This window comes from Platalea leucorodia (genome assembly GCF_965183815.1).
Source record: "Platalea leucorodia genome assembly, chromosome: 10".
NCBI classification, from domain to species: domain Eukaryota; kingdom Metazoa; phylum Chordata; class Aves; order Pelecaniformes; family Threskiornithidae; genus Platalea; species Platalea leucorodia.
Genome location: NC_138832.1, coordinates 10,488,015 through 10,512,986, shown reverse-complemented (window position 1 = coordinate 10,512,986; position 24,972 = coordinate 10,488,015). Strand labels below are relative to the sequence as shown.

At 35.4% G+C, this 24,972-nt stretch overlaps 1 protein-coding gene across 1 annotated transcript in view; it reads right to left on the bottom strand.

Annotated features, from left to right (window-relative positions):
- Nucleotides 1-1,517: 1,517 nt before the first annotated feature.
- LRCH2 (leucine rich repeats and calponin homology domain containing 2) overlaps nucleotides 1,518-24,972 on the bottom strand; it is a 54,566-nt gene continuing 31,111 nt past the window's right edge. The window contains exons 12-21 of the mRNA XM_082322924.1: nucleotides 22,699-22,767; nucleotides 20,111-20,159; nucleotides 18,861-18,977; nucleotides 15,466-15,510; nucleotides 14,967-15,017; nucleotides 13,828-13,885; nucleotides 11,658-11,770; nucleotides 10,363-10,500; nucleotides 10,000-10,077; nucleotides 1,518-8,852 (exon numbers count right to left, since the gene is read on the bottom strand). Of these exons, the coding sequence (XP_082179050.1) occupies nucleotides 8,733-8,852; nucleotides 10,000-10,077; nucleotides 10,363-10,500; nucleotides 11,658-11,770; nucleotides 13,828-13,885; nucleotides 14,967-15,017; nucleotides 15,466-15,510; nucleotides 18,861-18,977; nucleotides 20,111-20,159; nucleotides 22,699-22,767 (838 nt within the window). The 3' untranslated portion in view covers nucleotides 1,518-8,732. The remainder of the gene's footprint in view (nucleotides 8,853-9,999; nucleotides 10,078-10,362; nucleotides 10,501-11,657; nucleotides 11,771-13,827; nucleotides 13,886-14,966; nucleotides 15,018-15,465; nucleotides 15,511-18,860; nucleotides 18,978-20,110; nucleotides 20,160-22,698; nucleotides 22,768-24,972) is intronic.

The window sequence follows — 24,972 nt, the reverse complement described above, 5'->3', positions numbered from 1 at the left end:
CTATACAGACCGGAGAACCACTCCTGAAGAATCACCGGGTGGGGGAAGCACTGCAATAAAGATCCATCAAACATATTCAGTGCCATCAGGTCTCAAACCCTGCTGGAATCAATGCAGCCTGCCACCAGCAGCAGACACCTTCACCAAGGCAGGTGTTGTAAACTATCTCCATTTTGTTTATAGCTGGAGCTTGCCATTTACACAACACCTCATGACTTCATGAAAAAAGTCCATGTCTGAGCCATATTATTGACAGCTGATAATCTACAGGAACATACTTGTTTGTGGCACCCTGATCAAATGCACCAAGCTCAAATAAAAAGAAGTTACATTGCAAAGCTTCATGAATTTTACATTTCTCTCAATACATCTCACATGGAAATCAGATTTTTTTTTTTTTTTTTTTTTTTTTTTGCTTACAACACTTTCCTTATTCAACAGTGACCTTCCCCATGAAGATGACCAAGGACAGACAGGAATCTCATGGAGTCCAGCCTGGACAGAGGCCTCTGCACATGGTATCATTCCCTTGTAGACCCAGGCGGCCTTTTCGTAAGAGGAAAGTTTTCCTCATAGCTGGAAACTGAACAACAGACTCACAGAACATTTCAACCACAAACCCCTCATCAGTAACTGCAAAAAAGTTCCAACTGTTTAGATGCCTTTGTCAAGGGATGGCGTTCATTTTCTTTGTAATGCTGTTCCTCAATTTCTGCTTTATAGTCCCAAATTGTGCTTCATCAGGAAACAAAGAACAGCTGGGTACATGCAGGCACAGAATGGAAAGTCTCACAGGGAGAAACATCTCTCGAAAGAGAATCTTTTACTTTCAATATTCAGGTCTAATAATAAAATTGTCCAGATCTTTAAATAAACAGAAATAAAATATGGTAAAATCAATTTTGTCATACAGAATTCTATTTTAACCTATATTTGAATAACCTAACTACCGCTCCAAGAACTGGCAGTTCTATTTTCCTAATGCTGGATCCAGCAATTAATGACTGCAAACCACGCAAAAGGTAATCTGTGCTATTGCCAGATCCAACCCAGGGAAGGGAAGGGAAGCAGATCACCTCTGTCAGTAGGAGTTTCTATACTGGATTAAGTTTATTATTAGCAAGATTCAAAAAAACTATGTTCTTCCAAATACATATGCTATAAGACATTGGGTGGTTTTCATGTTGTGTAAGACAGGAAAGCGTGCAAATGTATAAAGACCCTGCTACAAGTGAAGGCATCTTTATCTTCACATATTCTCACTACTGATGTCCCTGGTGGTCAAAACCGAAGTCCTAACATACCTCATATGTAAAAGTGTCCTATATTTCCCTGGAATAAGAATGAACATTTCTTCTGTTTGTCACTATAAAAGAACATATCTCCTGATATGTAATGAGGCAGGTCACTTATCTATCAAAATGGCAACACAGACATTTGAAAGAAGACACAACAAATTCTCGTTATTTACTATGAATATATAAAAACTGAACTGAAATCCAATTGAATAACTTGACTACGTGAAAGTTATGAAACAGTTTGTATTTTATACACAGAGTATGTACACTGGTTTTGGAAATGTGGGTTTTATCCATGCAAATTTAATACAAAAAGCTATTTACAAAAAAATAACAGTAGGAACATTTTTCAAAAGAAACATATGTCGGAAGCTCCAGCAATAATGGAAGTCCTGAAAAAAGACTTAATACAGTATTGTACAAGTAGACAATCTTCAGAAGTGTGGAAGATGCACTTTACAAGAACATGAAATGCAAAATTAAAATGCACTATCAAAGATGTTGTAAGTATATACACAATTTAAGCATCTATTTTTAAATGATCACTCTCCAACTGTGCCTCAGAACTACTTCTGTCATGTCCTGCACACATTTACATATTGATCATTTGGTTACATTGTGTTTTCTGAGTTTTATAATCACGAGTTACAAAAGAAAGTAACTGAATACTAACTGAATGATAATCGTAAAGCAATCACATTTGCCTTGTTCTACACATTACATAATAGTAAAAAGTATTCACATTATTCCCAACGTAATCCACCAAACAACTCTTTTGCAATGCCTGCGTGCGCTCCTCATGGGAATCAAAGCCTTGCATTACCTGCTGGTGCAACAGACATGACCAGTTGCAGCCAGGAATTCCCAGTTGCAGCAATGCTTGATGCAACACATGGGTTCAGTAAACACAACTGTATTAACATCTGCATGTGAAAAGCACAATCTTGCACACGCTCCAGGAAGCGTATTAATACTGAACAACGGGAGTTCCCACGCCAGGAATGGCACAACCAAATCCTAAACAAATATAGCAATTCTGGAAAGATTTCACTGGGTCACTCATATTCAAAAATGAAACAAAAAGTACCCCTGTGATTATTTCCAAATATTCTCTATTTCACAATCTGTCTTCATAACACTATTGTGAAAAAAACGTTGCATTTGCCCTATTTCACACAATTTTTAAAGAAGTGAGGAAATCCTCATTAGTGCCAAGAATTCATTTTAGATTACTGACTTCATGTTGTAGCTCAGTTAAACTATCGAGGGAAATTCTGGTTTCACTGAAGTCATACAATCATAGAATCATTTAGGATGGAAAAGACTGTTGAGATTGAGTCCAACCATAAACCTAACACTGCCAAAATGGAAAGTTTCCCAAAACAATTAAATTTGCTGGCAATTTAAGCTATTCTCCTTTAATATTTGCTAAGATACTAAAGCAGTCCTGGAAAAACTTTTTGGCTTTGTTTGTTTTAAGATTAGGATTCTCAAATGTGTATGGAAAAACCACATTAAAAATTCTTCTTTGAAAATGTAGTTGGCTATAAAACATTTGAACTAAAAATGACTGATTATGTCATTTCTATAATAACTTGTATTCCTTCCATAGAAATTAATCAAGTAGCTTATAGCAATTTTGCCTCCCTTTGCCTCCCATTTTAAAAAAAGACAAAAACCATCAAAAACAATGAGGGAACAAATACTGCATATAAACGCAATTTTAAGGTAGTACGTTGTCAGAATTGTACTATGTGAAATACTTAAAAGACAAATAAAGCAAAGCGGCATTTCATTATGTAAGAAACACAGGAGCCAGAACTACTCCTGTGCAGTGGCAAGTTTAAACTCAAGTTGAGTAAATCACGTATGTTCTCTATTTTAACAGTCAAGATCAGCAGAAATTTTCTTCACAGGAAGAGAATAATTTTTTACCTTCATATTTATTTTAGCAAAAAGATCTGTGCCATAAAATTCCCGATTAAAAAATACAGTTCGTCTTCTCCTGTAAATGAATTATGTGTATCCCACAGCATGTTGCGTATGGAACAAGAAACAGTACTACTGTTTTGATTCACTCACATGAGAGGACAAGTGACACACTAACCTGTTAAGAGTCATGATGCAATTTTCAAATCAGTGATGTTCTGTGGCTCCTACAGCAGGCTTCCTCTGTCTCACTACATCATTCTTTGCTGGTGGAAGTTAAATATTGGTAAACATCTACTTATCTGTTTCTCTCAAGTAAAGTTATCGCTTTCCTTAGTGTTTTTATTCAGATTGCAAACATCTATTTAAAAGAATTCTGCAGGGTATGCAGGAGGAGGCAGCAGCACCAAGCAAGGTGGTGCATCCTTCAGAAGTTGCACCACACGGGCCAGTCTCATCATTACAAAGCCAGAGGGTAGCGCAAATGGCACCAGCTACGTACCCTACCCGGGGCTTGGAACGGGCAACGTTCTCCACACAATCAACAATGCTTTCTGCGACACTGGGACAGAGCTATCCAAAATATACAGTCTTTGGAAAAACAAGGACACCAAATTTCTTGTTATTGTAACCTGTGCAGAAAGTTCCTTGTACTTAAGGATCCGCCTCCCTCAGCATGAAGTAGCTACAAAACACCTACTTCTTTCTCTACTAAATCTAAATGTTTTTCATTGTGAAGTGATTCAATATGAAATCAACTCAGAGCACCCTCTCCTTGGACAACTATAATTTGCCTTTTCCACTCCTGGTCTTAATGACATTTAAAATTTTTTTTTTTTTTTTTTTATTTCCAAAGAATCACCTGTAAACAGGAAATATTTCACCAGTTTTGTTTGTGTTGGGTTGCTGTTTTCTTTATTTGCTTTTGTTTTACCTCTTGAAAGAAACATGTACATTAGCCTGACTTACTGAGGAAAAAGAAATTTGATTTACCAATACAAAATCATCTCCTTTCTGCAGAAAGTGCTAAAAACTCCTGCAAGTTGCTTTCAGTTGAAATCAGCTGATTAACGTGCTTTCTCTCTGCATTGGTATACAGACCAATTCTGAGACGAAAGAGGCAGACTGCAGCTGTGTTAGATACAACAGCTACCTTCCACACAAGCATTTAAGAAATCAGAAGTGAGAAGTGCCAGACCTTTGCCCTTCTCTTCAATACTGAGAAGACACATGGAAATTTGGTTTTGGTGAAAACAGATGCCTTTTCATTTTTTGTTTGAATTTGGCTACAGATTTATGTCAAAATCTGAGAAGACTGTTGCCAAACGATAATATATTTGAAATAAAGTTTTTAGTGTAGTAAATAACTAACTGATGGTAGTCCTCACCTGCAATTTTACTGAGGTGACGTACCTTCCCATAATATGAAAGCTGTGCTTCAAAGTAATTTTTCCTACCGTCTTAATACTGCCTATGGCATATCAGAAAAATTTTATTAAATGAATCAGTGTAATATTTTACAGCTTTCTTTGACTTACCAGAGACCACTATTGTTAGTCAAGAATTTGACACTAACGCTTTGCTAGTGTCAAACAAGTTTAGGCCATGTTTCCCACAGTCTCCAGCTCAGGTGTTCCATAAATTAAAAAGGTGAAATCTTTACTGAAGTCAAGAGCAAAACTTGCATTGACTTCAGTGAAGCTAGGATTTTACCCAGAAATTCTTATGATTAATGTCATAGTTATTTATTCTTTCAAATGTATTCCTCCATATTTTATGATAATTTTAGTTCTTGGTTATGTTTTGGAAGGCCTCCCGATACATGGGTATAGATGGTTTTCTGCATCCCCAGCAGCGCCCCTGCTAGCACACCGGATTAGCAGTATTATATAATAGATGCGAAGCATTTCTGAGATACTGCGTGGGAAGTCACCACACTTTACAACAATTATTTTAATGCTACTGCTTTAAGATCTCACAATATCTGGGACATTATTGCTTAAATGAAAGATCATTCATGTGCGACATACTGCATCCAATGACAAAAAACGGAAAAAAAAATACACAAGGCCAGAAGCCCTGTCAGTATGTTGATTCACTCTGTAATTTACAGTTCATACCACATTATTGCAGTAACTTTGTATGGCATTCACAATAACAAAAGCACCCTAGTTAACTCTGAAATTTATTAGGAAGGCTTAATGCAGTTTCCTAAAGCTTTTAATGTTGACTTTCCTTCATGTCCAAAGTAAAAACTGAGTGACTACAATAGAAATTGGGCAGGCCTCTGTTTTTAACCATCCTATCAGCTGTACCAAGTATTATGTAATGACATTGCATCCTAAACAAAATAGGAAAAGGATATCTCAAACATACTAAATGTTGGGAGCAGGGATTCTGGAATTACAGTAGTTCACCAATGCCACTGGAGCAATTTCTTTAAAAAAAAAAAGTAAAGAGGAAGGAGGAAAGTGGCATGCAGTAATGAATAATGTGAAGTTATAGATCTGTGATCAAACAAAAATAAATAAGAAGATGCTGGGAATCAAATGGAAAGGGAGAAAGGGGACAATAGGCAAATTCTTGTACAGGGAAGACAGGAACAATTTCCACAGGCTGCTTTAAAATTAAAACTTAAACTTTTTTAGTATCTATTTTGCAGCTGCTTCTAAAAAAAAAAAATCACGATGAGAACAGCCAATTTTAGCAAGGCTTTAAATTATTATTATTATTTGTAAATGCAGCTAAAGAAAGTCGAGAAAAGATTCATCCAGGCACAGTGGACCTTTTCTCAGATTGCTCCTAAGGATACCTGAAGGCCTTAATCTTTGCAATGCTAAAAAGGAAGCCCTGGAAGAATCATGATTATCCTTCCCCATAGCATGAAGGAGGCCATAACCATTTCCAATGAATGGCAAAGCAAGATTGTTTCTAGCAAGTTTGTGGGGAAGAACTCCAGAGTATTTAAAAAAAAAAAAAAAAAAGGTTGTTTTAGTAGTTTTCAGCTTCAGAAATACAGTTTAAAATGAGTACATTAATTTCATATCCAGTTTTCAAGTTACTTATGACTTAAAAACCTTAAAAAAACCTGGTAAGCATCTGGCATGCTACATCAAGGGAATTCTTAATGTTTACACTGTGATATAACTTTATAAATTTAGTTCTAGTAAGAAAAAAGTGACTTTAAGAGCAGAAAACATTTAAATGTGACAATGAAATAGTAGTGTAGATCAGTTTAAGCCAGATAACTGAAAGTGACAATTTACAGTTACCAATTCTATAGCTAACATACTGAAATAGAACTTTGTTGTTGTTGTCAAATACCATGGCAAGGAATTCAAAGACAATGACTTATTCTTTTTGAATGGCTGTGATCTTCAAAAGTAGCAGATGACAAGCATTTTGCCTACTGAATTATATTACTTTTTCATTTTAGTCTTAGCATGACTTTTCAGACACTGCCTTTAATGAAGACTAGAGATTGAAGTTGTTAAAATGAATATTATGTGAATTATTTAAAAAACAATGAGAGATTTTAAATACCATATTTCAAAGGTCAAAGCAATCCAGTTTCCTTAAGCAAGTATTTATGTAACCTAAGATTTACATCTAGGACTTTGCAAATTAGGTTTTACACCAGCCTCTCCATGAGCTGTATTTTAAGAAAACACTATATAAATAATATTGGTTTAACCATTACATATGAATCAGCTTGTTTCAATGGATTTAAATATAATGTATCTTTTAAAAAAAATGTAGTCAGAAAAAGGTTATTTTTCCTCTCAGCTATTGATTTTAAGGACTACAGTAAATGAAGCAAGGAGTAAATGATACCCCTCCCTCATTCTTTTATGAATTATATTACATGGGGTCTTGATCAACTGGAAAGAACAGAATCAAATCTTGTTACACCCTTGGCAAGCATATCCCTCAATCGAAATTAACTTAGCCTGAAATAGAAAATCTGTGACAATCAACTTCTTTTTTTTAAATTGAACTACCTATTCATGAAGAACAAACTAATGCACACAGATTACTAAAATCATGAAATTATTTGCAACTTGTTTGGAGAAGAACTCAACTCAACTGTGTATGGTTTCAGAATGTTCTCAAAACACCGAGAATTTGTGCAGAAGCAAACAAATACATAAACTCAGAAGTTTCAAAAAACCACCACAGTGGAAAATTTTTTTTTTTTTTTCACATTTATCCAGAAAAGTCTAATGTCCCAGCACAATGACATCTGTACAAACTGATTTGTGTGCTATGCCATTATTGTGTAAATTACACAATAAATCCCGTAAACACTAAAAAGATAAACACTGATATTTCTCAACTAAATTACAGATATACCTGTTGTAAAAATGTAATGTGAGATCAGGAGCAATATTACATAAAATCCTGAAAGTCACAGCGTAAACCTGAGATTTTGGCAGTTTTATCAAAATGTCCTAAATTACTCTGTATGCATCACTAGTCCTCACGTCTCACTGTGTATATTTGTTTGTCCCAAACAAAGAAAAGTAGACACCGTTTTTTGTCCAACAATACATTAAACCAAAAGTGATTAGGTATTATCAAATTAAATATCATAAATAAAAAGTATTTACAGTATTTTCTAATCATTAGACAACAAAATAACCAATTAAATTGTGCAAACTTAAAACACCCAACATCAAAAATGTGAAGTATTAGTTAAATCTTCACATACTGATTTTACAAAAAAATATTAAAATATTTAAAAATTTCCATTTTATCTATTTTAAACAAAGAAATTTCAAAAATGTTTAAGACTATTAAGAGTTATCAATTACACAGGCACTTCACATGTAAACAATCTACAGTACAACTGAAAAAAATATTTGGCACCAACCTAGAAGACTGGAAAAAAAAAAAAATCAATAAAATGTGTCCTTTTCCCATTGTATCCTGTTTTGTGTAATCACCATACACTCAGACTAAATACTGGCAATGTTAGAAGTGTGTAAGTTACAATCAGGAGTGCAAAAAATAAAGAACACAAATATTAAGCTTTCTGAGAGTGAAAGTGGATTATAAGTGATCAGTCGCTCGCATTTTTACCATCATACCATCACTACATTTTTGTCTTACCTTTAAATCAAATGATTGACTTGAAAGATTAAAGTGAGGGGGGGGCGTGCTTTGTACTTCTAAAATAATTGAAACAACATTTTCAATGTAGGAAAAGAAATCCAGCATTTAACTGTGAGATGTTAAATGGCAGCTTTTAACTTAAATTAACTTGAAAGAGAACCTGATGCTACCACAATCTCTTTGTGCATCCAATTACAGATGAAAAAAAGAATAATTATGTTCTTTTAACTGTCAGCTGACTCCAAGGTTTTCACGTACAACTCCATAGTAAGGCTCTCTACAGCATCTGGACAGATACTAGTTTTTGATGGCTTGGATGTTCCTACACAGGAAGCTGAACTGCCTCAGAGCAATCCAAATCAACAGATCCAATAGTAAGTTGTCTAGATGTCACATGGAGGAAAGCTGAGATACTTTCAACGCTGGCAATTCAAGCAGAGCTTGAACCGTGAGGCCAACCTTCACCAGACCCCTTTCCTCCAGAATGTGATGAGGCAAGCAAAGTCTCTCCTGCAAAATAAAGCAGTATGCGTATCAAGCTTCTTTCGTTTTTTCCCCCAAGGCGGGTAACAAATGCATTCTCTCTGAAGTCACACATATAAGACACCTGCATAGAAAATGTCTTTAGCTTTAAGTTTGCATGTGGTTCTCTACAGTAACAGAATGGTCAGAAACTAATTATATCTAGATCCGTTTAAAGTGTTAAACTAAGACAACATCAGAAGATACATAAAAGACTGCTAATTTCATAAAGGCAAAGACTGGTTTTTTTCATAAGCAGAGCAAGAAAAACAGGCTGATGGGCACTGCTGACTCAGTGGCCTACTTCCCCCTTCCCTTGTTTTGTAGGCTTTTTTCCCCCTGGGAAAACTTGGAAGTGCTGATAGACTGGGTCCTCAGTAATGAGCCATTCCCCAAGAAAGTCATCTTTCAGTTTCAAAATTCAGCACAAGCTGGACAATTTTCCCAACTATTAGCTGGTATTACATGCACTTCAGGAGGTCAGTCTTAGCATCTCTAACTTCTGAATGGCTTGTGGCTCCACGCTAGATAGAAGCTGTGGCAGAGCAGTAACCCAGACTTCTAAATCCATGAACTAATTTTCTTGTTCCACTAAAAAGGGTCGAGGGAGTTTGTTTCTCATAATATGCAGGAAATGATTTGATCTTTAGGTTTTTTCCCCCCTCATACAGGGAAGTAAGAGGACGAACTTGGGCAACAGAAGCATGAATAACGGGCTGCAACTATGGCCGCGCTAAAGACGACAGCTAATCAGTTAGGCTACGTATTTCTGTAGCTGCACGATTCTTCCTAGGCAGGCACTGAAATTCATGCCAAAGTGAGTTCCTAAACTCAAGACTTTCAAATATTACAACATCATCCTCTCGCATCAGTTCTTTTGTTTAGATCATAATTTATTTTACAAGGAGGTCAATATTATTTTTACTATAAGGAACTGACTAGAAACCCATGAAGTAGCTTCCTCAAGTTCATGCCACAGGCCAGAAATGGGACTTCTTTTCATATCTTGAAGTCCCCTGGTCAGTGTTATAATCACTATTGCTCCCTGAATTAAGCCCCCCCCAAAACTCAACTTCAGTATTTGATGACATTTTCTGTGGTTATTAATAAGAAGTCAATAAAGCAATTAGTATACCTGTGGAACGCCCAATTTTTTACAAGCATCAAGAAAGTTTTCAACATTTCTTCGGCACTTTGCCATACTGAGTTTAGGCTGTAAAGACAGGATGTTAGATCTTCATCATACATTCGTGAAGGATTGTATATTTCTGATGCAAATTCAGTACCAGTTGCTAAAACACAAAACAAATTCTATGAAGGCTCAGTATATGAAAATAGCTCTTAAACTTCTGAGCCTTGTTTAATGCTTCTTGCAGAAAAACTGAAGTGAGGAATGTAGCCAATTAATATGGTTAAACATGATTCATGATGTTTTAGTATTGAACTTCAAAAGCTTGTTTTCATGTAACATGCAACAAAAGTAAGATAAATGACTTACCACTGCTGGCGATGGTACGTGAATGCTGGCAACAGAACGTGGCCTTATGTGATTGGCTAAATGGCAAAGAACTACTCCATCCATCAATGCTGCTCCAATGTCATCTGGCAAAATTACTTTTAACCTTGATTCAAGATTCTATTAAAAAGTCCATATGTAAGTTACTTTCAACATTAGCTAGTTTTTAATTTTAAATCCAGGGTATTTTAAAGCATTCAGTTTAAAAGGGACATTTTAATACTAAAGTGATGTAAATGGAGTCAACTCACACTTTACTGAGTACAAATACCCTTTTCTTTATCATTAACCTTACATTCCCTTTGCTTGTGTGTTTTTAATCATACAACTACATACATTGAGAAAGATATTCAGACAACAACTACCATGATATGTAGCTCTCAAAGCCATACAATGAACTTATTACTCATAATAAGAAAGCACAGAATTTAAGGACAGAAATGTTAGGCTGAATACTTCATTAGCTGTGAGTATGCAGAATTTGTGTGCTGAAATCATACACAGTTTTACTAGGAGAAGGAGGAAAAAAAAAAAGAGGGGAGCACAACCACTTTGGGTATGGCTATTTCATTCATGCAGATGACGGTTAAATAGCTGAGGAAAGGGTAGCCAAGAAGTGCCCACACTTGGGTTGCAAAACAGAGAAGGGAAGCAGGGAATGTTTTTTCCCACCCCAGCAGCAAGCCTTCACTGCTCAGGAAGTGAACCAGACAAGACAGAAACAGCCTTCGTAGAAGTCACACCCCAAATTAGTACTGCCCTGGAAAGCAGAGCTGCTATGATTTACAGTTAACTAGAACTGTTAAATATCTTGAGAACAGTACTATACAGAAAACAACTTACTAGAAGTCTGAAATTTAGATCCCATTCAGTATTGTATAACTTTTAGCAACTTTCTACACTCAAAAAGCATTTGGCTATTCAGAAGACTATGACCATCTTTCTTCAAATCTCACGTCAAATAGCAGCAAACACAAGCAGACTTATTGTCTCCCTAGGAAAGCCTAAAACCTCAGAAACCTAAAAAAAATTTTCATTTTCATTTCACTTCATTTTTCAGCTAAAAAACCCCATCATTTAGTTCCTGGTTGGTATTTTTGTTGGACCGAAAATAGTACCAGTGTAGCCTGTTACATGAAATTCCTTAGGAAGAGATATCACTACAGAGATGCCCTTGTACAACTGTAACGATTAGCAGGCCTTTATTATAAAGGTTTAAATTGTGGTACAGAGCAAACTAAATGCACTGCACCCATATAGTAAATAATGGTACATACATTGCGAAGCTGTCTTATTTGTTCCCTTTCTTCCCTTAAATGTTCCATTTTCCTCCTCATTGTAAATCCAGGATCCACTGCACCATAGTCCTGGCGAGATGCACGGCTGAAAGCTATTCAACATAAGTGAAGTTAGTTTGCAGAATTCAGATTAGAAATGCAATAACTAAAAATCTACCACCAAGGATAAAATGGGAAAAAAGCTGTAGAACTTTTCAGAACAAATATATGTAAGTATCCTAATGTAAAAGATACTGTCTATGAAACTTATCTTTCAAATAACATACACAGATCATCTGACTTAAGTGCAGATGGATAACTAGAAAATATGGAGACAGAACGGACTTCAATATTCAAATATCTGTTTGAAATATACAAGTCCATTTGCACTTTTCCAAGCATATCTTGCAATCTAGCTTTGAAAGTATTTTCATTGTGTTTTATTTTTAATCAAGTATAAAGTCTTTATGGAGACTAAAAAAAAATAGACAGAACTCCCTATATGACTTACAATGAAAGACTGAAAAATATATATATACACATAGACGCAATTGTTAGGTGTGCATATGCAGAGACACAGTGATTGCTTATTAAAGAACTAATTGAAAAATATGAAATGTCTCATCTAAAAGTTCAGAGTTCTTCTTTAAAAAGGAGGTCTGTTAGATAATTACATTCACTTTACTATTCTTCATGGTCAGAAAGCCTTCAAATAACAATTCTATTATTTTATATAACACTGCCAAATACAAACTATTCTGTAGCAATACCACTGTATCCTTAAGTATTTTACCCCATGCTTTTGGCAAAAAAAACCAAACCAAACAAACAACAAACAATACTTACACCTTTAGAACCTTCTATATTTTTTCTAATAGTTTGGATTTTAGCAAGAGATGTAACAATCAAAAATAACAGAAATTTTATAGATACTCTTAAAATCACTGCTCTGATTTTATACATTATGAGAGTATGCAGTTTGTATACAGAAAAATACAATTGGATGTTACTGACCTAAAACCACAAAGATTTTGGCTTGTAACTAAGAAACAAAATGCCATTCGCTTTCCTGGAACTGAGTGAAAGGGGTGCTGCTGTTACAGACAGGAGCTGGCAGTGGCTGCTCGGAAGCCTACTACCGCACTGAGAAACGGTGGGCTGAAAGGTCCTAACAAGCCTGCTTCCTCCTATCAAACCTGCACCTTCCTGCAGCCAAGGATGCAGATAACTCAGAAGCCTCTAAATGATCACAGCCAGGCATGTCCTGGTACATGCAACTAACCCATCTCTGGCACAGAAGTTTCATGCAACTGCTTACAAATCTCAAGTGACTTAAGGGCCCTGAAGAAGCCACTTGCATGACCTCAGCCAGACATACTCTACTACCGAGGGCTCGCAAGCTAGTATTAAGGAAGTCAAGCTTTGCTACCATAAACACAATGAAATTAAACTGAAGAGTTGAGATCATTCTTTCTTAATGAATTTGCACACAAAGGCTGTTCCCTTAAAACACAGAAGAATGGTATGAACTGGAAAAAGGATTGCACAGTGGCTTTTCCAACCTATGTTTTACACTGTTGACATCCAATATTCACATAGACACTTACAAACAAAAGAATACTGTAACTGAAAAAAAAAAAAAGTATTATTTCTACCTAGATTTCAGAGGACTGAAAGTCTGCTTTAGACAATACAACTTTCTCTGAGAGTATGGCAGAGTCTTGGAAGAGTCAGGGTGCAAGAAAGCACTAAGCCATAAAACTCCTGGCAAAGCTCTGCTCAAAGAATCCCTTCATAGGACAAATTACAAATATCTTCTTCTCTTGAAACCCTCCTGCCTCAGCCATCAGGTCTCTAGAACAACTGCATGCTGTTTCCCTGTTCTTTGACAGTGACTAAATATGCACAAAATAAATCAGTGGGGAAAAAAATTAATTAAAAAAAAAAAAATCACTGTGCAACTTGTGGAAGTTTCAATTATTCATTTGCCAAAGCAGCTGTCTATGTCTTTCCCAGTACTATGCTTGTGATAAGTACACTGAGTGGATTGCTGTACTGTGGCATCTCTTCATATTCATTCCAATTCACACATCTGCTATCCTTACCATCTATTCCAGCCTGGGAAATAAACATCTGTTCTATCATGCTATGTTAGAGAACAGCAGCTTACCTGACCTTGGCTTGAGACCAAATGGACCATGAGTGTTACTATCTGTCCTTTCATAATCCTGTTAAAAGAGATAAAGTCAATTTTCTTCCATTCATTCAAAGAATTAACTTTTGTTCCCATCAAGATAGTGTTTAAATTATTCTTGCCTGAGAAGCGAGTCCTGCTTAACTGTAACACACTCTTTTGAAGGGGACAGTATAAAATAAATAGAATCAAAGTAACCTCACTACATGCAGATAAAATTATCTTACTGAGGAAAAAAAGCAGCACCAGATTAACTAAAGTCTACTCTAAACCATTTCAAACTATGTAAATCATTCTGTGAACAGAGTTCTAAGCCAGCTGTAAGCAAATGCAAATACCATCCCAACGCTTAGCATCAAAATATTTCTTAAGAAATGTTTACTGTCAATTATGAAGAACAGGTTTATCTCATTTCACCATCTAAAGAGACGCACTCAGTAATTTGGTATGTACATGAGATATCCTTATTTCAACTCATTTCACTGTATCTGGGAGATCTTCTCATTCTGCTCCCTCAGGTTCCTTACTGACAAGAGGTGGAAATGCTAATAATCTTTGGTATGCTTTATTCAGTGCTCAGCAGTGTAGTGCAGCCACAGTGAGACTACATGGACATTCCTTAAAAAGGAAAGCAACCAGTGAATGAAGCTGCAAGGCTGCACCACAAAGGCGACAGCCAGCACTGTAAAGGATGAAACTCTCTAAGAAGTGTCAGTACCTTTGGGTTCCCTGTGATACATAAAATACTAAACCATAAGTTTTACTTAAAATCCTCTGGATGGCTAGCGCATAGGGGACACCTATAAAACACTGCAAATTTGATTTTTGTTTTATTAGCTATTTTCATTAGGAAAGATAATGGAAACAAAACAATGCACCTTTCTACGCACCAGTCAAAAAGAACATCTAGGAGAGATCAGATAGTTGAAAAGGTAGAACAAGTTGTAATATCTGTCTCTAGTTTCTAGCTATTTTTGAATTTTTATTATGATGAAATATTTCTAATTGTAGTTTCAAAGGAAACTAACAGCTTTATATCTGCATGGAAAACCTGGTGACAAGTAATGCGCACAAAGAATGTTTGCTGAATGAAAAACAAAACCACAAACTTGTACCTCAGACGACACAGGAGACTGTGGGGACACATTAGTATTATCACTGTCTTGCTAAAAAGAAATCAGAGATGAAATTATAAAAATGAAAATTATGATTTAACAAGAAACATGAAATTATGAAATACATAATACATGAGACACAAAACATTATTTGTCAAGTATGCGACAAACTGGCAGCAACTAAATTTAAAAACATGTAAGTCAAGGAAACACTCTGTGTCGAATATTACTTTTACATTACCTCCTCTTGATCGGTGAATTAACTTTCCTATTGCCAAAGCAAGCAAATGTCCTACTTTTCCCCAGTACACAATCTTGACAACTTTTTTCAAATAAAGGAGTATAATACTTATTTCTGCTATGGCTTTGGAATGCAAAGTTGGTTTGTGTGGACTCTAGCCAATGTTCTTCTGTTCTGTGACTGTGGCTCACAGGTATCCATAAAAGACAAATGAATAAAACATTTTCTTAAATATTTTACACCATTACTATCTCTCACCTCATCATTTTCATTTCCACTTGAATTCTTTCTGGAAGACTTATACTGCAAAACACACACAATTATTACTTTAAAAATGGAAGTATGGTTTTCATTTGAACTAAATGGCTTGATATCACTCAGATGTTACTTATTACTGGTGAAGCTGCTAAGAAAAAAAACATGTTACAGAATCAAAGGAGCAAAAAAGAAACAAAACAGGAAAGAAACATCTAGTTCCTAGGCTAGTCAAGATCTTTGTTAGGTTGATGAGAGCATAAGAGCATTTTAAAACTAAATACTTTTCTAATGTGAACTCTGAGTGCATATGACAGTTGATCGAAGCGAAAAGACCTTAACTGCTACTCTGAAGCATTATTTGTTAGAAAAAAATATGCAACCTGTGAAAGTTACTTTTACAATGTTTTGTTATGTAACTTTAAGATTGCTTACACTCGAGATTGATGTAATATTGTAAAAAATCAAATTAACAACAACAACAACAACAAAATCAATATTTCCTTTACAACTTCAAAGCCTGATCACATCCTTTTAGCTATTTAAGACCAGCACTTTTTCCACAGTTCTGATTTGTTGCACACTGCCTTCATCACTGTCCCACTTCCTGATTATCCTGAAAGTGTAGGAAATAAAGGACGGATTGAATGAAGACACTTACAAAAGCGGTATTTAAGAAAATAAGTGTGTTTCATTGTCTGCAGAGCAAGTGTACAACAAAAATAGAAAAAACCATGCAGCTAGAATGAAAAAAGATCCATCACTACAAAACTCCGATAAGGGCGTTGTGTGTATATGGCCGGCCTACCCATCTTTATGATACAACATGCAACATAGGCTAAATTAAGAGACTAACTTTGGAACTGGAAGGATGGCTCTCCTTCAAAGATCTGACCTTTAGGGGTACATACAGGTTTTAGTTAGAAGAACTTCTTAAAAAGGAAGAAAAACCTGACTTGCAACTGTGTTCTCTAATATTAATAATCATGCAAACTTACATAGCTCTGTTATAGAAAGTTGTACTTATTAATTATGCATAGGAGATGTTTGTCTTCTTCAAAGTTACAACTGAGCACCATAGGATCGTAAAACTGAACAGCTTTATAGAGTTAAATTTTCAACAGCTTTTGAACTACATGCGGAATGATGCTGACAACAATGGTGAACAGCATCTCTCTCGAAAAATCAAAGTCTAGGACAAACATAGCCTTTGTCAGCTATCCTGCTGTTTGTTTTCTGTGCAAATTAAACAAGTCTTTTGAAGAGTGATTGAATCAAGTGTCTGTTGTTGGTTTGCGGGATTCTTTTGTTGTCTTGGGTTTTTTTGGTGGTTTTGGTTTTTTTGTTTGTTTATTTTGAGGGGTCTGGGGGAGGGGGGTGGGGTGGATTTTTTTTTTTTATTGTTGGGGTTTTTTTTAAACTATGCACAGAGTACAGGTAGTTCTGGGGTCAGAGAGAGACCTATTACATATATCCATGACTGGATATTTCTCTTCTTGGGTTTATTTCCTGTATGTTTGCAGTACAAGGGAATATATTACTTTGGGAGCTGATAAGACAAAGCCTAATTTTCTATGCCCTGCAGACCTCCGCTGCTAACTTCTATTTATACAGGCCTTGGGCCAGTTCTGCATTCGCGTTTTTCCACCATAATTAACCATATCAAAGATAGCACCTAGTATTTGTTTTCCATTGTGGATACGCTAACAAGAATTTCAGCTTGGATGTAGCTAGGATCCGAAACAACTACAAACTATTCCAGGAAAAGAAAAATGCATTTGGGTTGATAAAATTGTGTTCAATGATAAGATTCTTTTTAAATATTTAATGCAACAAAGATTTCAGGTTCCAGCGAGACTTCAGTGCAATGCCACAAGAAAAGGAGTTCTGATTCTCACTGGCATTTTCCTACCCTTCTGCTGCACAGTACAATTGCACAATAAAAATATATAATATGTACAATAAAGATGCTCTAGAAATACTTCTGGATGCTGATCTAAGTAAATTTTACCTGTTCTTAATGATGCCCATTGCAGTAATTTGGCATGTATTCTTGAGATACTAATGTTTGGCAGTACAGATATGATTATTCAATGAGTTTTTTGCCAAAAAACCATGGACAATACGAATTGTATTTTCACTGGTTTCTTAGAACAGCAGTGGTACCTATGTTTTTTTTCCCCCAGCTTGCCATGGAAGACAGACTTCATTTCACTTGCTTATTGCCCTGTTTATGCAAATGAAACTATCAGTGATACAGTATTTTTTGTAACTGGTACAGCCTGCTTAATTCACTTTTGAGACATTTCTATAGCTGTATGTAATGTGATTTCAGGTATCTGCTTCCATCACAGAGTTCAAAATTGAAACCTCTATTAGTATTTAAAGACATCCTTTAAATTAGTTATGGAAAAATCACTAATGCAGGTCTTCTATATTGATAGTGCAGCTGTTTAATGAGTCAAATGACTGAATTCTGTTTTACTCCGAAGTTTCTCCCCTTCCCCTCAAAGGCTGCAAGGCAAAATTAATTTAGGGATGAAAACCGTGGAAAGAGGCCAGTAGAATTCAAGTTAGGATACAACTCCATATACTCTTCAGGAAAAAAATTAATAGCTTCTATACTCACAAGAACGTATCTGAGCTCTATGGCATGCTTTGTTTTTCCTAGAATTTAATTTCTTTGAAGTTCCCTAGCATTTCATAAAGATGTCTGATGGCAAAAGACCCAAGAAATGAATTTCCGAAGTGACAAATTTAATTGTAAGTCAACCTAGCACTAGTCAGAATTCTCCTATTTCTCTACCATACCCCAAAACAAATGTTATCTAATGCTGCTATGGCTTCATACCTGTTTTGCAATAAGCAGACACTGACATCTGGTGACCAATGGTACACACTACAGCAGCAAAGTAATAAGAGAAGATTTCCTCTCTAAAATGCAAACTAATGCAGTGAGAACCAAAATGCATAAATCATTCTTATAACCAAGCTGCACAAAAACGTAATGTATGTTTTCCTTGCACTACAAAAAAACCCCCACAAAACAAAACAAAAAACCCCCAAACCTTCAAAATGGTTGGGCAAGGACCAATAACTAAAGATTAGTTTCTGGCTTTACCAGAAGACAACTGTAAATTACTTACTTTATTTAAAGGATAAACAAAGTATTCAGCTGATTTTTTTTCCTCCTGATTTTCCTGTACTCTCACATTACCCTAATATATATATTATATAATATATATATTATTTAACTCAAAAGAGACAAATAAATTACAGGTTACATGCAAAATTAAAAGCATGACAACCTTCGAGGTTTTCTTACCTTTACTTAGTTACATAGTTTCTTCTACTCTCATTAAAAAAAAGTGTCACCCAGCCACACTCCCCCCCATTACCTTGAAATACTCTTTTCTAATTTGTTTACTTCTCCTTCTTTCTTCATTCTGCCAAATCACTGGCTGTGTTTCTGGCCAACGCTGCTCATCCATTGAATCCTTCTGGTTTTCCAGTGGCTATAAGGTTCAGAAATATTTTTACGTAAAAGGTAAATAAACCTCGTGTGCATTAACACAAATTATTATGAACTGCAATTATGAATTGTTTGCCTCTCTCATAATCTAGCTTTATGACATGAAAGTGTTATCAGTCTTAATAGTGATTCTGCTAGAAATCACTTATTTCCTTTCAAGCCCTAAAACATATTCCATAGAAGAAAAAGAATCTATGAAATATTTCTTAAGAAAATAACACCCTTTTCTGCATTGAGCCCAATTTCCGCATATATGTTAGGAAGCCACCTAAGGCTGCCATAAATAACTTCAAAAAAACAGAAGTGTGGTTAGCCACTAGCATATTAATTTCTCAATCTGAATACTCAATGCACAGGAAAAGGATGGCTACAAGAAGATAATTTAAGCATCTGTCTGTTCCTATCTAAAAGATTATACACATCAACTAGCTGGAAAAGAAATCTCTCTTTCAAAGTATTGTATTATGCAAGGTATTCTGAAGAGACAGCTAAAGTAGATTTATTCTTAAAATAACAATGAATATGTATGAATGTCTATTTTATGAAAACTGAAAGTAGACAATGGGAACGGACCATTTCATAATATGGCTAAAACTACATTTCCAACTATTTCTTTCTATTAGAATATCAGGCCATTTAAAGCAATTGCAAATACCTGATGGATTAAAATCTAAAATAATAAAAAAGTACTCTGCACAGTTTCACTGCAATTTTATCATATCATCCAAGCTTCTCAGTGAAGTACGGGGAATGGAAGGCCTATATAATTCAAACCATTTAGAAATTAAAAAAGATTATGATAAGGCAATAAAATTTATCTGTAAAGAAATACTAAAACCAAGAAAGTAAAACTTATGTCTCATTAGTTTCAAGATCTTAAAGCTAGTACCATATGCTCTTAAAAAGGCCTCCATTACATACAAGTCAAATTATCGTGAAGCATAAGTTCTTCAAAGGTTTTATATTTTCCACCACAATTACATATATACAATAACTATGTGTGTAAACAATGATATGAATGTATAAAAGTTTTCTGCCAGAAATACAAAGCAAAAAAACAAACCAAAAAAACCCCACTCGAATATGAAGCCACCACATTTACATTTGAGTACTTACCTGCCAGCTGTATGGGGACACTGGGGAATTCACTTCATCTGTTGACACACTGAAAATTAAGACGAGAGGCATTATGAAGTTGACTACTTTTTTGTGTACTTTAAAACCAAGTTACTTTAAACAAATTAAAAAAGTGAACACTTAAGAAGCAGCTTCTCTGCAGCACCACAGTATTTTTTTTGGCTGTCTAAGGATGTCACAATGTGGCTAAAATGTATGACCACTTGATTAAAATCTCAAATCATATTTCAGTCTCCTTTACCACATGCTGACAACAGGTCTTCCACACTACAGTACTTTATTCAGATAAAGTTTTTTCTTAAGCATGTTGATCTTTAGAGATTACTAATGCACCTTCATTGTTTTGTTTTTTTTTTCCTCAAAGCAACCAATGAAACATTTTGTTCAAAGCTGATAAAATATCTATTCTTAAACCTTTGGAAGACCCACATGCTTCATTTCACTGTTAGCTCGAAATAGTAAAGTAGAAGCTTATACTAACAGGGAAGGGAAAAACATTTTAAGATGGGACAGTGAAATGGCAACATCTCAAAAAATACACTCTGGAACATGGATGCCTGAGATTATTGAAAGTTCTCAGGAAAATAAAAATGTTTAGATATGGTGTCACTTCAAATTTTTCTTTCTAAATCTTTCTGTGAAATTAACTTCTATCATCTTACCAGCAACCACTTCATTCACAGTCTGACAGCTGGCTTAGAAGCTGTGCAGTATACCAGAAGGCTAACAGCTGGGGATTGAATGCAGGAAGGACGTTACACCAGGAGTAATTATAACAAATCCTAAAGGCAAAGCAACTAGGCACTTAGCTTCTGCTACTTCATATTCCTTTTCCTTCCTGTTTTGCCTCAAAGCAACAATGCTACTTTTTAACACTGTTAGGCATTGGAAATTTGTCTGAATCATGTCCAATAGCTTGATAAGCAATCCAGTTGAGAATTGCAGGAACTGCTGCAATAAATAATAGAGTTTTGCTGTTGATACGTATGTATCTATTAACTATGACATGCTGTAAGTGTAAATTCTTTAGGGATGTGACAGTATTTCTGCTCTATTTGTATGTTCCTTAGGCAGAGTGTGATTTAGGTTCTTATGTATCAGTGCAATAAAACAACAAATAGTTGTTAAAACAAATAAAACAACAAACAGTACAATAAAATAACAACATCTACCTTATCTTCTGTGCACACCTCACACAAGGGGGTGGTTGGCGGTTTTTTGGGGGTGTTTTCTTGTTTGTTTTTGGGGGTTTTGTTTTGTTTTCTTTTTAAGTCTCAGAACTGTTTCTGTTTCATTCACAAAACAGGGAAAGGTAAATTTAACCTTTCCTGGATTAGCCTATAAGATGAAGGCCTAACACAGCTGTACACTACAACAGGCGACAGCATCCCAAAGAACAGAAACTGTACGTGAAGTAACCAAGGACTGGGAAGTTCTAAATGCAAATGAAAAATAGTCGCAGCATGGTTCACATAACCACAGGACATGTGCGCAACTAGCTCTTTAAAACAGCAGACATCAATGAGAGAGAGGATAGCCAAAATAGTATGTAGCACATTGAAATATCTACGCTGTGTCCCTTTTCTGTTCCAGTAAATGCTTTCCTGATGTGTACCTGAACTATAGAGAGCTGTTACCACCCCCAGCGCTCTCCAGCAACACCAAAAGCAGTTATGGCTTTTGCCTCCAAGATTCACAGCCAAACTAGGGCCTGGACGCAAGCAGATACAGATTCTTTTGAAGGTATAAATTTTAGAAGACTATGGGGCTGGCAAAAAATCACAAAAACCACCGTTTGAATGAGTTCTCATTAGAAGGCTGCCAGTAAGCTCTCCCCTTTAACTTAAAAATTAAAATAGATTATTTCTTGACCAAACTGGTTAGAAGAACTGATCTAGGATTCCTTAATCCTAGGGCTGAAAACTTGCTAAGTTCTCTCTCACCCATGCAGTCAGAAATGGGAAGCTGTGATTTCCCAATTTCCTAAAGACAAGGCTCTGGGTATTTTTGTTTGCTGATGGTTTGTGGTGTTTTTGTTTAATTCAAAGAAACAGCGTAAGAGTACATCTCCTGTAGGCAATGGATATGCTCATTGACACATCTCCACAAATGGTAAAGGTTTTGCAAGCTGAACTCCCAGCAACACTTTTCCAACAGCTCTTAAGAGCACAAAAGGACTGCTAGGGAGGAAACTTTAGATGCCTAAGCACAGCTACAGTGCCAGTTTATGTAACACAGGACTGTTACCCATGGAAGACATGACCTTCTGGACTGGAACTGGATGTCTAAAACATCACTGAATGCCTATCTTCAGCCACCTGAATTGCTGCCATAATTAGACCCACAAATTAGTTTCTGGATGACATCAACTTTCTTAAAGGCTCAAAAGAACAGATTTTTTTATTATTTTTTTAATCCGAAAGAAAGAAGCTCAAGAACAGATTATTTGTGTAGCTACTATTTCATCTTGAGCTAAAAACATTATGACAGAAGATGGCAGTAGGGACACAATATAAAAATTAAACTAGTAAAATACTGAAAGCTATGATACATAAGTATATCAATACCATTTTTCAGATTCCATTGGTTGCTTTGGCCTGTTCCTTGTGCTTACTGAAACTGAATGATTAAGAAGCCTAGAAAGAAAAAACAAAAATACACATTTATTCAACAGCTTTGTAGCTAAACCTTTTTCTTAGAACATATGTTACTTTCACTGCGTAATATTTCCTGTAAATAGAAAGTTTTGAACATTAAGGTGACATTTTCCATAAAATTGGAATATGTATGCGTATACACATATGAAATCCAAGCCCAATCCTGCTTCCATTTAAATCAACAATATTGTTTCCAGCTCTTGAAATATTTCAAGTTCTGAATTTTAAGGAAGTAAAACTTGATGGTAATTCAAACCAAAATGAAGTCTCCTCTTATTTTTCTCCCTAAATACATACCATTTCAACTGATCTCACGCCTGTGTAAAGTTATGATGCCCTCAACACAAAAGGCCCCACTGTTCACTAAAATTAGAGAACAGAAGATAGTCAACCTAAAGCAGACAAATTATACACAGATTGAGCACAAGAAGTCAGTCAGTAGGAGCAGGAAAGAAGGTAGCTGAGTAAGAAACACTGCAAGTGCAAAGGAAATGTAGGGAAAAAGGAGAGGTGGAAAATGGAGAAACACAGGCTAAGGACTAAATGAAAAGTCTAACGCAGAAATGAACCAACAGAAATTTAATTTTTCTAAATGGTAAACAGTCAAAAAAGCCTAAACTTACACAGAGATTCAAAAATGTTTTTTCATCTGGAACAAACATATACCAGATATGTGCACACACACAGGAAGAAGATACGAGCTATTATGGATGTTTAAAGAGCTAAAAATAACAAAACAATCAATAACACTTAAAATAAAATGTTCTTAAGTGTCATGTTGAACAGTAACTAGAATGAATAATTCTGAATTCTTGGAGACAGTAATATTACACTTCGACACTGACTTCATGTGCAGAACTGTGATCACATTATACTTATGCTGAATTATACAGAGAATTAGAATGTATTAAGAATCAGAAAGAATTAGAAGAGCACCAACTATTCACTGGAAGAAAGTTAACAGTAGGCACCTTTTTATATTTCATTATCATTACACAGGGCAGTCCAACCATTAACTTTAAATGATTGATGATTTTCAGACTTCTCTGATTGTGATAAATTTGAGCCCAGTAATCTCATTTGTAGTTTAAATCTCTCACTGTGAGAACCTCAGTTTAATGGGATTATGAGAAGTTAAGCCTGTAAACCAACACAGACTGCAGCATTCAGTCTGCAACATCTGTTCCCTATATTTTGTCTTCAGAAACTTAATTTTGAGGGTGCATTCCGGAATTAAATTGTACTATAGCCTGAAAAACGTGTTACAAAAAATTAATATTCAGAGCACAGGTTATCGAACCATAATATAAACATGCTATTTTAAGGTCATTAGTTTTAGAGAGAATTTCCATTTAAATTAGCCTTATGTCTTCAACTGAAAGCAATGAGAAATTCAGAGAGACTCTGTAGCAAGATGTGACCATTACAATAGGAGATTAAAAAAAAAAAAAAACAAACACCAACAGAAATTTGAATCACCTAAACAGTTTGATGCAACACTTGCACCAAAACTGACACTATCAGTGTAAATTCAATGACTGTGCATAACACAAGCCATTTCTTTCTTATACTCATTATATGAAATGTAAGGAATAACTAGTCAAGCTAATTCAAACATATATACACATGCACTTTTCAGCTACACTGTTTCTATGAAACGTATATAATTAATGTTTGAGTTTATAATAAACTAAGTTTATTAAAAACAAGGTATATTTTTATACTTCGTAAAACAAAAAACCCACAAACAATCATTTTGAAAATTCCTGTTTAAAAACTGAAGAATATTGATGGGGAAGTAATAGCAAGTTCAGTGTCTGTCAGGTTAGCAGTTACTAGTCCAGTCAGAGAAATCTGACTTTCCTGTGGAATAAGGAACTTGAAAGCTTTTAGTTAAAGAAAATGGTGATGAAAATTAATCTGAATTTAGTAAATTTCAGACTACGGAATTAATGGTAAAATAATTTGTTCAGCTGGAAGGGGGGGGAGAGGGGGAGGAACACTGTAGTCATGTTAAGAACTGTCTTCCAGGAAACAACAATGCAAAACTGAGTATTCGAAATGAACGAACAAGTAGCTCATATTCAGAAGTCACGCTCTTTTAAGTGTGGTGTTAATGGTGCAAAGATTCCAGCAACTGTTTCCATTCATACTACAGTGCATTGAATCCAAAACTTCTTTTAT